This window comes from Coloeus monedula (genome assembly GCF_965178545.1).
Source record: "Coloeus monedula genome assembly, chromosome: W".
NCBI classification, from domain to species: Eukaryota; Metazoa; Chordata; class Aves; order Passeriformes; family Corvidae; genus Coloeus; species Coloeus monedula.
The window spans coordinates 31,637,504-31,651,685 of NC_138821.1; the positions used below are offsets into that span (position 1 = coordinate 31,637,504).

At 44.0% G+C, this 14,182-nt stretch overlaps 1 protein-coding gene across 1 annotated transcript in view; it reads right to left on the reverse strand.

Moving 5' to 3' along the window:
* The window catches only part of LOC309584585 (polycomb group RING finger protein 3-like), a gene marked incomplete at its 3' end in the record, with an annotated part of 221,660 nt that overhangs the window by 80,932 nt on the left and 126,546 nt on the right, over window positions 1-14,182 (reverse strand). The window contains exons 2-3 of the mRNA XM_082300680.1: window positions 11,666-11,783; window positions 7,628-7,724 (exon numbers count right to left, since the gene is read on the reverse strand). Coding sequence (XP_082156806.1) covers window positions 7,628-7,724; window positions 11,666-11,774 — 206 coding nt within the window. The 5' untranslated portion in view covers window positions 11,775-11,783. The remainder of the gene's footprint in view (window positions 1-7,627; window positions 7,725-11,665; window positions 11,784-14,182) is intronic.

The following is a 14,182-nucleotide window of genomic DNA, read 5'->3' on the forward strand; positions in this document are numbered from 1 at the left end:
TTGCGGCCAGAGAGGAGTGAGAATATGTGAGAGAAACAACTATGCAGACACCAAAGCCAGTGAAGGAGGGGCAGGAGGTGGTCCAGGCACCGGAGCTGAGATTCCCCTGCAGCCCATGGTAAAGCCCATGGTGAAGCATGCTGTCCTGCTATGGCCTATGGAGGTCCACAAGGGAGCAGAGATCCACCTGCAGCCCATGGAGGAGACTCATGCCATAGCAGGTAGGTGGATGCCCAAAAGAAGGCTGTGACCCCATTGGAAGACTGTGCTGGAGCAGACTCCTGGCAAGGACCTGTGGACTGATGGAGAGAGGAGCCCACACTAGAGAAGGTTTCCTTGTAGGACTTGTGACCCTGTGGAGGACCCACACTGGAGCAGGCTGTTCCTGAAGGACTGTACGCCATGGAAAGAGATCCACACTGGAGCAGTTTGTGAAGATCTGTAGCCCGTGGGAAGGACTCACGTTGGAGAAGTTTGTGGAGAACTGTCTCCCGTGGGAGGGATCGCCATGCTGGAGCAGGGGAAGGACTCCTCTTCCTGAGGAGCAACAGAAACAACCTATGATGAACTGATCATAACCCCCATTTCCTGCTTTCCTGTGCTGCTGAGGGGGATGAGGTGGAGAATCAGGAATAAAGTTGAACACAAGAAGGAGGGAGAAGTGGGAGAAAGGTGTTTTTAAGATTTGTTTTACTTTTCACTCTGATTTTGATTAGTAATAAATTAAACTAATTTCCCTAAGTCGTCTGTTTTGCCCCAGTAATCAGTGAGTGATCTCCCTGCCCTTAACTCATGAGCCTTTTGTTATATTTTCTCTCCCCTGTCTAGTAGAGGAAGTGAATGATAGAGCAGCTTTGGTGGGCCCCTGGCATCCAGCCAGGGTCAAACCACCACCGGAACAAAAAAGACTGATCCAGCACATAAGGAAAGAAATGGTGGGGAAGCAGGACTGGTTAAGATTCTAAACACTCATGTGTTCAACCAAAGTTTAAGTTGCCATTTCCTGTATTACTCTAAAATAAGTCATTACCGGAAAGGACCAGAACATTACCTTGACTTCCAAACTATAAATAAAATGCAATACAGGCTAAAATGTCAGCCTCAGCTGCTACAAGGACATTAACACCAGAAGAGTTTATAATACCAAAATCCAGCTTTGACTCTCAGGTTAGGATTTTTAAAGGTCATTTACAGATTGCAGGAACATCTCCAAAACATTTAAATCTAAATGAATGATTTTAGCCATCAGCATGAGAACAGAGGTGAGAATTTAACAGCATTCTTAATGATAAAACATGAGATGTGCTTGTTTTACCTATTCCTCCGAGGGGTGGGGATGAATTAGATCCCAGATTCTTTTATCTAAGGTATAATGCAATGTTCCTCCCTATTAATTCTCTATTGAAGTGATGCCTTTTCCTGGTCTTAAAATCAAGAGTCAAACACGGTTAGAAGGGAAAAAGGGATTTTACCTCTGTATTTATTTTAAGGTCCAGGTCAAATGCACCTTAATGCACACCGCAATGCACACCCCCAAAAGATCGGGTATAGGTCTTACTAATTAGCATATCTATCAAAGATTCCCCAATGAGAGGCTCGAATGAGCCCCCCTCCCCAAGGAACTTTCCCCTGGATGGTTCTATCTTACTTTACAAAATGTGTTCTGGAGAGGACCTTGGGGTCTGGGGCACACTAACGCCTAATTATGAAGCTTCTAAAATGTTTAGTTTCCTAGCTTAACAAACAAGTCCAAGAATGTAGGCAAAAAGCACTAAGAATGCAGAAGTTGTAAAAAGGTATAAAAAGGGGTATAAAAGAAAAGGCAAAAAAATCATCATGGCATCAGAAGAAACCACAGACTTCCAAAATCAGGTTGGACAAAGGCTATCTGTTTTGATCTTTAAGGGGCAGTATTTTGCAACTAGCTCAAGAAAATACTTCTCTAGGAGTGCATCTTCATTTTTCAAAGCAGTAAAGCAAAGAACTTACACTGAAGAAAGGGATCAATTTTTAAAAAGACATAGTATTGTGCATTCCATATTCACAAACAACTGTCATCCATTTCTAACTACTCAATTTGAGGATATGGTTCCAGGCCTCACTTTGCATTGAAAACAGGCTTCTGAATCAATTCATGGATGTATTCCTGTAACTTTACAAGGACAACCATGTTGTTTTAAGTGCCATTTGTTTCTTCTTGTCAACTGGCATGGATTTGTCATTATTGTTTTGTCATTTTTCAAAATACACTCTAGTACAATTTCTACAACATTCTCAGAAAGTATAAGAAAAACCTATCTTATTTCTGACTCCTGAAGGGAATACAGTTTTGAGCAATTCAGAAAGTTTTTATAGGACATGCACAATTCTCAGTGAAAGTGGAGAAGGAATCAAATTTATTTTCTATAGCCACTTCTTCAAAAGTTGAACTAGAACTCAGATATAAGCATTTGAAGCAGTGCCACAAATGAAAAGAAACTTTGCACAGAGGTAGACAAGAGTCTACACAACATACAGCAGCTACTGTGACCACACTTCTCAATACATTTCTATCAGTGAAAGTTGCTATGGTACAAATCTCTCAGGCAAATGCAGCCAAGTCAGGTGGTATAAATATTTGACTGATACCTTTGAAATTTTTAAAATGAGAATAAACTGTTGAAGAAAAAGAAAGGTAATGTACAAATACACAGAAAATACACTGAAAAATAAGGAAATTATGATTTAATACCTCATTCATTATAGGTCACAGAGTAAGGGAGCCCTGTATGGGAATGGGAAGAAGTAGCTACAAATTTTTCAGCGAGTCTTCCAGTCAAGATGTTGAAGCCACTACTCTAACTTTCCTGCTACCAACTTCCTCACAGAATCACAGAATCAGCAGGTTGGAAGAGACCTCTAAGATCATCGAGTCCAACCCATGCCCTAACACCTACACTAAACCATGGCACCGAGTGCCACATCCTATCTTTTTTTAAACACATCCAGGGATGGTGGTTCCACCATCTCCCCAGGCAGATGATTCCAGTACTTCACCACTCTTTCTGTGAAAAAAATTTCCTAATATCCAACCTATATTTCCCTTGGCACAGCTTAAGACCATGTCCTCTCGTTCTATCAGTTGCTGCCTGGAAAAAGAGACCAACCTCCACCTGACTACAACCACCTTTCAGGTAGTTGTAGAGAGTGATAAGGTCACCTCTGAGTCTCCTCTTCTCCAGGGTGAACAACCCCAGCTCCCTCAGTGGTTCCTCACAGGGTTTGTGTTTCAAGCCCCTCACCAGCCTTGTTGCCCTCCTCTGGGTGTGTTCAAGTGTCTCAACGTCCTTCCACAACTGAGGGGCCCAGAACTGGACACAGTACTCAAGGTGCGGCCTCACCAGTGCCAAGTACAGGGGAAGAATGACTTCCCTGGTCCTGCTGGCCACACTATTCCTGATACAGGCCAGGATGCCGTTGGCCAGGGCACACTGCTGGCTCATGTTCAATCAGCTGTCAACCAGTACCCCCAGGTCCCTTTCTGCCTGGCCACTGTCCAGCCACCCCACCCCCAGCCTATAACATTGCAGGGGGTTATTGTGGTCAAAATGCAGGACTCAGCACTTAGACTTATCAAACTTCATCTTATTGGACTCTGCCCATCTATCCAACCATTCCAGATCTCTCTGCAGAGCCCTCCTACCTTCCAACAGAATGACACATGCTCCCAGCTTAGTGTCATCTGCAAATTTACTAATGAAGGACTCAATACCCTCATCTATGTCATCAATAAAAATATTGAACAGAACTGGCCCCAGCACAGACCCCTGAGGGACACCAGTAGTGACTGGCCACCAATTGGATGCAGCACTGTTCACCACAACTCTCTGGGCCCACCCATCCTGCCAGTTCTTAACCCAGAAAAGAGTGCTCCTGTCCAAGCTGTGGGCTGCCAGCTTTTCCAGGAGTGTGCTGTGGGAGACAGTGTCAAAGACCTTGCTGAAGTCCAAATAGACAACATCCACAGCCCTTCCTGCATCCACCAGGCGGGTCACCTGGTCATAGAAGAAGATCAGATCGGTCAAACATGACCTGCCCCTTCTAAACCCATGCTGGCTGGGTCTGATCCCCTGGCCATCCTGTAGGTGTTGTGTGATGGCATGCAGAATGAACTGCTCCATTACCTTGCCAGGCACCGAGGTCAGATGGACTGGCCTATAATTACTAGGATCCTCCTTCCTACCCCTCTTGTGAATGGGTGACACATTGGCCAGCTTCCAGTCAGCTGGAACCTCACCGGTGAGCCAAGACTGCTGGTAAATGATGGAGAGTGCTTTGCAAGCTCATCTGCCAGCTCCCTCATCACTCTGGGATGGATCCCATCTGGTCCCATAGATTTATGAACATCCAAGCAGCTCAGCAGTTCTCTGACTGCCTCCTCCTGGATAACAGGGGACCATCCTGCTCCCTGACACCATCTGCCAGCCCAGGAGGACAGTTGTCCTGAGGACAAGCCGTCTTCCCACTAAAGACTGAGGCAAAGAAGGCGTTAACCACTTCCGCCTTCTCCCCATCTGTAGTTATTAAGTTCCCACCCGCATCCAGTAGAGAACAGAGGTTGGTCTTATCCTTCCTTTTGCCGTTAATATATTTGTAAAAACATTTTTTATTATCCTTCACAAGAGTTGCCAAGTTAAGTTATAGCTGAGCTTTGGCCTCTCTAATTTTTTTCCTACATGCCCTAACAATCCCCTTAAACACTTTCTGAGAGACCTGACCCTCCCTCCAAAGATGATACATCCACTTTTTATTCCTAAATTCCTTCAAAAGCTCCTTGCCCATTCAGGCTGAACGCTTGCCTCTTCGACTCACGGCACACAGGGACAGTCCGTTCCTGTGCCCTCAAGATCTGTTTTGAAGCACGCCCACCTTTCCTGGACTCCCTTGTTTTTAAGGGCTGCTTCCCAAGGAACTCTCTGAATAAGTCCCCTAAATAGGCCAAAGTCTGCCCTCCAGAAGTCCAATGTAAAAGTTTTATTGATGTTCTTCCTCATTTCACCAAATATTGGAACTCTATAATTTCACAATCACTGTGCCCCTGACGGCCTCCAACCACCACATCTCCCACCAGCCCATCGCTATTTGCAAACAGCAGGTCTAGCGTAGTCCCTCCTCTGGTGGGCTCACTCACCAGCTGAGACAAAAAGTTGACCTCCACACATTCTAAGAACTTCCTGGACTGCCTCCTTTCTGCTGTATTAAGTTCCCATCAGATGTCTGGTAGGTTAAAGTCACCTACAAGGACAAGGGCTGGTGAACCTGAAATATCCTCCAGCTGCTTGTAGAATAAATGATCCACCTCTTCTTCCTGGCTGGGTGGTTGATAACAGACTCCCACCAGGATGTCAGCCTTCTTGGCCTTCCCCTTAATTCTTACCCATAGGCACTCGACTTCATCATCATTGGTTTCAATACCCGTGGCATCAAAAGCCTCCCTAATATAAAGGGCCACCCCTCCACCTCTTTTCCCTTTCTTGTCTCTTCTGAAGAGCTTGTGTAGTGCAGTGCTCCATCTATGTGAGACATCCCACCACGTTTCCATGAAGGCGACTACATCATAGCTTTGCTGTTGTACCGTGACTTCCAGCTCTTCTTGTTTGTTACCCATGCTGCATGCATTAGTATACATGAACTTCAGCTGGGCTGCTATTTCACCCCTAACTCTGGCTTACCCCCCTTGGGCCTGCTTCCAGAGAGCCCAGTTGCATCCTTTTCCCCTTCAAACCTAGTTTAAAGCCCTCCCAATGAGTTCTGCCATTTCATGGGCTAAAAGCATTTTGCCTTTAACAGAGAGATGGAGTCCATCTGGTTCCAGCAGGCCAGGTGCCGTAAAAGTTGCCCTATGATCAAAGAACCCAAAATTCTGATGATGATACCAACCCTTGAGCTACTTGTTTATAATGTGGGCTCCCCTATTCCTTTTGTCATTCGTCCCTGCCCCCAAAGGGACTGAGCAGAACACTGTGCTCCTGCCCTATCAACCACTTGACCCAGAGCCCTAAAGTCCCTTTTAATTGCCCTAACACTTCTCTTTTCAGTCTCATCACTGCCAACCTGGAGTATCAACAGTGGGTAATAATCAGTGGGCTGAATCAGCCCAGGGAGTCTCTCAGTAATATCCCATACCTGAACCCCAGGGAAGCAGCAGACCTCTCTGTGGGATGGGTCCGGTCAACATATGGGCCCCTCTGTTCCCCTCAGAACAGAGTCACCTACTACAACTACCCTTTTCTTTATAATGTTAGAGGTGGTGATCCGTCTGACAGATGAAGCGTAATTGGGAGGCCCACTGGGCAGGTCATTTTCTTCTGCGTCATCTGGCTGACCCTCTAGATCCAGGGCCTCATACGTATTCTGATGTGGCACCTGGGTATGTGAAGGGGGTCGGGAGGAATTTTTATTACCTCCCCGAGTAGGAACCCATTTCCACTCCCCTTCATCCATCAGGTGTCCTCCTATTACCTGAACGTGGGAGGCATGGGAGTCCCCAGACTCTTGGCAGGCTTCCCTCAAGGATGGAAGGGCAGAACTCCACCACTCTATATCCCTCTCACTTTCCCTAATACTCCTTAGTCTTCCTACCTCCTTCTTAAGCTCAGCCACCAGTGAAAGGAGATCATTCACTTGTTCAAACCGCAGGCAGGCTTCGTTTGCATTGCCCCGTGGTACCACCGACAAGCTCAAACACTCCTCACAGGAAGGGGTCTGGACAGACGAATCCTTCTTGGAGGCTTCTGTTTGGGTACATACACTTTTACTAACTGCAGCCCTTGATCATGTAAAAACCATTACTAACGAAAAAACCCAAAACCAACCAACAAAATTGCAACAAACAACTAAAAACCCCACGAGCAGGAGGAAACCTGCAACACTGCCTGCTTGCCCTGCTTGCGTGAACTGGCCCGCAAACTGCTGTCCCACGCCCTTAGAGATGTGCCATGACCCTGTTTGCCCACTCCTGTTCACTGTGCTCTGGGTCGCCACGGTCCCTAGAACCCTTTTTAATCACCCCACCGCTGCCCAGAGGAGAAACCCCACCCTGCACCTGCGTGGCTAACGAGAACGAGGAACCCACCTGCTCAGCCCTCAGTCCTCATCTGCATCTATGAACTAAACAGTTCTTTGAAAGACTAAATCAACAGTAATGCTGTATATTTGCAACATCTTTGAACACACCCCCTCAGTCACTGAAAGCCACTGTCAAACTGACAGTCATTGTTTGGAAGATTTACTACAAGTGTAATTCATGTTGATGTTCCATATATGCAACTTCTATGATCCAGGTATGCAAAACAAGAAGAGACTAAATCTCATTGTACTTCACTCAGGAATCAAACAATAAAGTCTATTGTGTTTCTCTGATTCAAGAGAAAAGTATTAGTTTCAAAAGAATTGCAAATTCACAGCAGAATTCAATACCTTACCTCTTTTATATAAATCTTCTGTCTTCTAATCAAACTTCTTTATATATATTTAAAATATTGATAAGCAAATTAAAAAATGTAGAGAGAAACTGTGCTGAATTTGCAAAGTTTGTACAGCCCAGAGAGTAACTAGTTGTGCTTTTCCTTTCCTACTCCACACTTACCCGATATACTGTAATGGATGGCTCTGGTGTATAACAATCCGACATGTTGGACAGGTGTTGTTTTCCTCCAAATACTTCACCAAGCAGCTTCTACAGACTAATAACAAGAACATTAATAATTAAAAAGAAATAAACCAAGACAGTTTGAAGAAACCTGTGAGGTCACTGGCAGTATCTGTGGGTTTCTGAATCGCTTTCGCTGTGTCTGTGGAGAGACTGGCTGGCAGGTGACAAACAGGTCTTGCAAGAGGGGTGGGTAAGGGCTGGATGGTGCTGATGGTTCCATGTCCAGTTCAAACCCCAGGAAGCCACATATAACTGGGCCCTAGGGGGCACAGCCAACCAAGAGTGTGGCATTGGTGGGGACATTTTTTTTCTGAGAACTACAAGGAGACAGTAGCCTGCAGAAAGAAAATGGTCTCCACCTGCCACACCTGCAAGGCTGAGGCTGAAACACAAACAGACTGAAATAGCTGTGCAGAGCTGAGGTTGCATGGAGCTGCAGCACTTGGAAGTTCCTGTGGCACCTGAAGGCAGCAGTGGATGTCATAGCTGCAAGCATGCCCAGCTAGAACTCCTCAAGCTATGTTACAAGAGGAGCTCAACTGACAGCACAGTATTCAGGAATGTGAGTGGGACATCAATACATGGTACTGTGCTCCTATTATTTCATGTAGGCTCCAATGATACTGCAACGAGGCAACTTAGAACCATTAAAAGACTATATGTAACTTGGAGCAATGTTAAAAGGATATGGAGCACAGGTGGTGGTCTCTATTCTCTCAGAATAAGGGGTTCAGGAAGGAGGAGCCAAAATGAACAGGTGAATGCCTGGCTGTGTGGCTAGTACCATACTCAAGGTTTTGGCTTCTATGAATATGGATCTACCTTTGAGAAGCTTGGTCTGTTGGGAGCTAATGGGATTCACCTGACCAAGCAGGGCAAGAGGGTCTTCACCAACAAGCTGACCAGACTTATAAAGAGGGCTTTAAACTAGATTTAGCAGGGGAAAGGGACGGAGTTCTGAGCACCAGACAGGAGCTGATGATGTATTAGGAACCAACAGAGAAAAATCTATGAAAAGCCTGAAAGGATTAGGGTGTGTTCCTCTAAAAAGGTGACAAGGCAGGTAGCTTAGCTGAAGTGCCTCTATACCACTGCAGGGAGCATGGGTAACAAAGTGAAGGAGCTGGCAGTCACTGTGCAGCTAGAAAGCTATGATCAAATCACTGTCACAGAAATTTGATGAATTGCATGACCAGAGCACTGCAATTGATGGCTATAAACTGTTCAGAAGGGACAGGCAAGGAAGAAGGGGTAGGGAGGATGCCCTCTATGTACAAAAAATGGACTGGCTGCACAGAGATGCAGTGATCATGCCCAGGTGTGATTCACAATCTTCAGGGATAAGGGCCAGGTGAAGAGTAGAATCAGGACCCAGTGGGACGGAGTGCACCCTCAGCAAGTTTGCAGATGACACCAAGTTGACTGATGCAGTTGATTCACTAGAAGGGATGCCATCCAAAGGGATCTTGAAAGGCTTGAGGAGTGGGCCCATGTGACCCTCATGAAGTTCAACAAGGCCAAGTGCAGGGCCCCACATCTGGGTTGTAGCAACACCCAACATCAGTACAGACTGGAGGATGGATGGATTGAGAGCAGCCCTGCTGAGAAGGACTTGGGGATACTGGTGGATGAAAAATTGGACATGAGCAATGTGCACTTGCAGCTCAGAAAGCCAATCATATCCTGGGCTGCATGAAAAGAAGTGTGGCCAGCAGATCAAGGGAAGTCATTCTCCTCCTCTACTCCACTCTTGAGAGACCCCACCAGGAATACCGTGTCCACCTCTGGGGTCTCCAACACAAGAAAGACATAGAACTATTAGTGCAGGTCCAGAGGAAGGCCATGAAAATGGTCAGAGGGCTGAAACACCGCTCCTATAAAGGAAGTCTGAGAGAGTTGGGGTTATTCAGCCTGGAGAAGAGAACATTTTTAATGAACTTTTATGATTTCTGTTCTCAATTTGGAAAAGTGATGCATTGTAGCTATGTTAAGAAAATTATATCTAGTTAGAGTCTTCCTAACAAATCATGCTTAAATTTGGAACAGTCCCATTCCTGAAGTTACTAGAACAGTATTTCAAATAGGTCAGTAGCATATTTACTTGGTTTTTTCAGCTTTTACAAAGGATGTTACAGACTCTGCATGCCATTAAAATACATAGTCATTTTGATTTTTATCATGGATGCACATAGAGGAAAAATGTGTTATGATAATAAGCATTTGGCAAAAGAATAATTTCTTTTTCCTCAAGTCCAATGCTTTGAATCATATTATTCAAATGCAATTCAACTTTTCACTTTCACAAAATACACTACAAATAGACTTCAATCAGAAAATAAAATGAGTAAAGGTTTTTAGTATACAGATAAAAACTCTTAAAATTAATACTACATAGCAAATGCTTTTGGAGCTGTTTCTAAGTTTATACACAACCTCACAATATTTGATTCAAATAAAAGCAATTCTTTCATTTCAATCTGTACTACTGTTTTTTCACTACATTGCAGTATTAAGTCAGTATTAAGTGTTTTCCTGACCCAAAGTTCTAAATGAATTCCAGCTCAAATTTCAGAAATTGAAAAAGCTCAAGCTACCAAAATTATATATATTCTTTTTATTATTAAAAAAGGTTAAGCATCTTTTCCCTCAACAATAATTCCTTTAATCTTAGGTAGTCTTACAACAGTTCTTACGGTATGAGAGAACTATAGCTGTACTACCATCTGTCTCTCAGACATGATGGTATGTTTGAATAAACACCAGTTAAAGCCAAAAAAGTAATTATGCTTTCTTTGCTTATATATCATATTTACATATTTAAGATGAAATTACTGTTGCTGGTAGAGATTATTATTGGACCTATCCTACTAATTTTGCCCCCTAAGCCCAGATCTTGCATTACAGTCTGCTCCAGTAGTATATGCTAGCAGATCCAGTTGCAAGGGTGAGGCCGTAACCTGTTTGAAACAAGTATACAGAAGAACCAAACTGATCTTCTAAAATTACTAACTTCTCACTTGCCATCATTAGATCCTCCAGTTTTGAATACGGAGATACCAGCTCCTCCTAAACTAAACTCAGCACAGGTCAGCTGTTTTTTCACAGACAAGCTAAAAAGGTACAAATGAAAAAATTCTGCAGCTGTTCTTTAAAAAGCTGCTACCCACCCTTCCATCCATAATATGAAGCTATGTCTCCCCTCAGAATTAATACCATAAGTCTAAGGATGAAACTAAAGGCAAGAAAACTTTCTGAAAACATAAATTTCTAATAAGGAACATTCCACAAGACACCCCATAGGTTTGCTCTAAAAATGCATTCCTCAGGAATGGCATGGCCTTTGTGAACTGGGAAAACCTGCTTGCAGTGCATGTTTCAGGGTTGCACATACATAAATAAATACATTTTAGAAAAACAAAAAAGTGACCCTCCAGCAAGACTAATTTTAATAGTTAATGGCAGCATTACAGAATTTGGTACAAAGCAAAGTAAAAGGTTAGATTAGGGTTCTAAATGCTTTACTCCAAACAGAACACCAAGGAACTTCAGATTTAGAGCACATGGAGAAGGGACACAGGAATGAACTAAAAACGGAATGAGAAGAAAAACAAAAAAAGCAAATACATTAAGGCTGATGAACAGCATCTAGAAATCAGATGTAGTGAAAAAAACATCTCTGGCAATTTTGAAACATCATCTCTGTAAAGCATGCCACATTTCTTCTAATATTCAGCAGAAAAGCTACATTCTTAAACATATACATTACCATTTACTATATATGGTTTCAAGTTTGTTCTTATTTTTCTCACAAAACAATATATTTTTCTTGATAAATTATAAGTGCATAGCAAAGTTTGCTTTATTCTGGCTGATACACAGTAAAACTTTAAATTTCAACTAAAACTTAAAACATCTAGCACATCAAGTAAAACAACAATTCTAGCTTAATCACAGCATTATATTCCTACTTACAAGTATGTAAGCATTCTGTTACAGTGGTAGCATCAATCAGGTATCCATTGCATAAATGACAGGTTATATGGGCATTAATGTCCCAAAGCTTAATCTTTCTAGTCATCATCTTTGGTATCTGTAAAAAAGAAAAAAAAATCACCCACACATTACATAGCAACTCAGATGTACTGATAAGGTAAAAGTAGTTTTGAAATAAGTAATAACTATAATTCACCTTAAAGACATGCTTATGTAGGTAACTTGAAGCTCGTGTATACTTCTGCACATATTTTGTGTGAGCACTAAAATTTTAAAATATTATAAAAATATATGGTGAAATAACTGAAATCTACACTATTTTACATGTTAAGGATACAGAGTGGAAAAGTCCTAGTACATCATTAACACTGACCAAGTGTGGTGGATTAGCCTTGACTAACAACCCTATGCAGCACTACAGGCTGGGGGAAGAGTGGCTGGAAAGCTGCCCACCAGAAAAAGACTTGGGGGTGTTGGTTGACAGCTGTCTGAACATGAGCCAGTGTGTGCCCAAGTGGCCAAGAAGGCCAATGGCATCCTGGCCTGTATCAGAAATAGTGTAGCCAGCAGGGCCAGGGAAGTGATGGTCTCCCTGTACTTGGCACTGGTGAGGCCACACCTCGAATCCTGTGTTCAGTTCTGGGCCCCTCACTGCAAGAAAGACACTGAGGTGCTGGAGCATGTCCAAAGAAGAGCAATGAAGCTGGAGAAGGACCTGGAACACAAGACTTGTGAGGAGCGGCTGAGGGAACTGGGGTTGTTTAGCCTGGAGAAAGGGAGGCTCAGGGGAGACCTTATTGCTCTCCACCTGAAAGGAGGTTGCAGTGAAGTGGGTGTCAGTGTCTTCTCCCAGGTAAAAAGTGACAGGAGAAGAGGAGATGTCTTCAAGTTGCACCAAGGGAGGTTTAGATTGGATATTAGGAAAAATTTCTTCACAGAAAGGGTTCTCAAGCATTGGAACATGCTGCCCAGTGAAGTGATTGAGTCACCATCCCTGAAAGTATTCAAAAAACGTGTGGATATGGCACTTGAGGACATGGTTTAATGGTGAACTGGTGGTGCTAGGGTGACAGTTGGACTTGATGATCTTGGAGGTCTTTTCCAACCTTAACAATTCTATGATTCTATGATAATGGTTTCTCTCTACTACTTCTTTCTTCTCACACTTTTCCTCTGCTCTGTTGTGGGTTCTCCACAGACAGCAATTTCTTTAAGAATATCCATCTACTCTGGCATGGATCCTCCACAGACTGCAGGAAATATCTACTCCAGTACCATGAAGCACCTCCTCCTTCTCCTCCTTTCTCTGATCTTGATGTTGCCTCTGTTTTTTCTCACTCCTTTTGTTACTTCCTCCTCTCTCTGTCCAGTGTTTTCTGCCCTTTCTTCAATATGTTTTCATAGAGGTGCCACAAATTTGCTGATGGGCTCAGGTTTGGCCTGTATTGGGTCCATTGCCAAACCAGCTATGTCCAGCACAGGGCAGTCTCCAATCTCTTCCCACAGAGGCCACACCCCTATAGTCTTTCCCCCTTGCCATTTACATCCAATACATCAAGGGATGAAGATTTAAGACCAAATAAGATTTTAGTCATTTAAGCGTTTTCAGTCAAGCTAGTAATTAAGACGTCTGAAAAGGAACATAGATGATCCTCCTGTAACTAGCAAAGTACAAAATCAAAAGGAATAGGTCTAATTTGACATATTTAACCCTACTGTCAGCTTCACATCTCCTTATGTTTAGGGCATGATGTTGAATCTATATCTGAAAAAGGGAGTGTCATGGGTTAGCAAAGCATAGTCCTGGAAGTTATGTTCTTGCAAAGGGGTTCTTACAGCTCCTCTATGACCTGACAGAACCTATCAGCTGGCTAGTTTGAATATGGACAATTCTTTAAGCCACTTAAAATTGTGACCACCTCTGTGGTCCACATTTAAGAATAGACAAACCCTGGGCAGAGCGCTCTCTTGTTTCCGGCGCTGGGACAGGCGGCTGCAGGCCCCGTGCGGGGGCTAGCGGGCCCGGCCCAGGTCCTGCTCGGGCCAGGCCGGGCCAGGCCACAGCCATCCCGGAGCCGTGCAGCCCCGTTTCCACCCGCGGACCCCCACAGTCCTGCTACGTGCAGACGGAACGGCCTGGCTCCCCCTCTCCAGTGCGGCCAAGGCCAAGATTCAGCCGAAAGCTGCCCACCACTGCCCGGCAAAGGTCATGTGACCAACAGTGATAAGCGACATTCCAGCTGCAAGGCCGAGGTGAGATTAACCCTTTTAGTGCTGTGAAGAGCTGAAAACCTGAGGGAAGAGAAAGAGAAGATGCTTAAAGCTGAAATTCTGTTGTGAAGCTATGATATATCAGAGTATCCCGTTGTAATTTCATGAAGATATGGGGGGTGGAGTGTTCAACTCGCAAGCAAAAGCACCTGCACTGAGATAGGCAGATGCTGATACAGCTGTAATTTCATGAGAAGTTTGGACAGGGAGAGATGGAAGCGATGA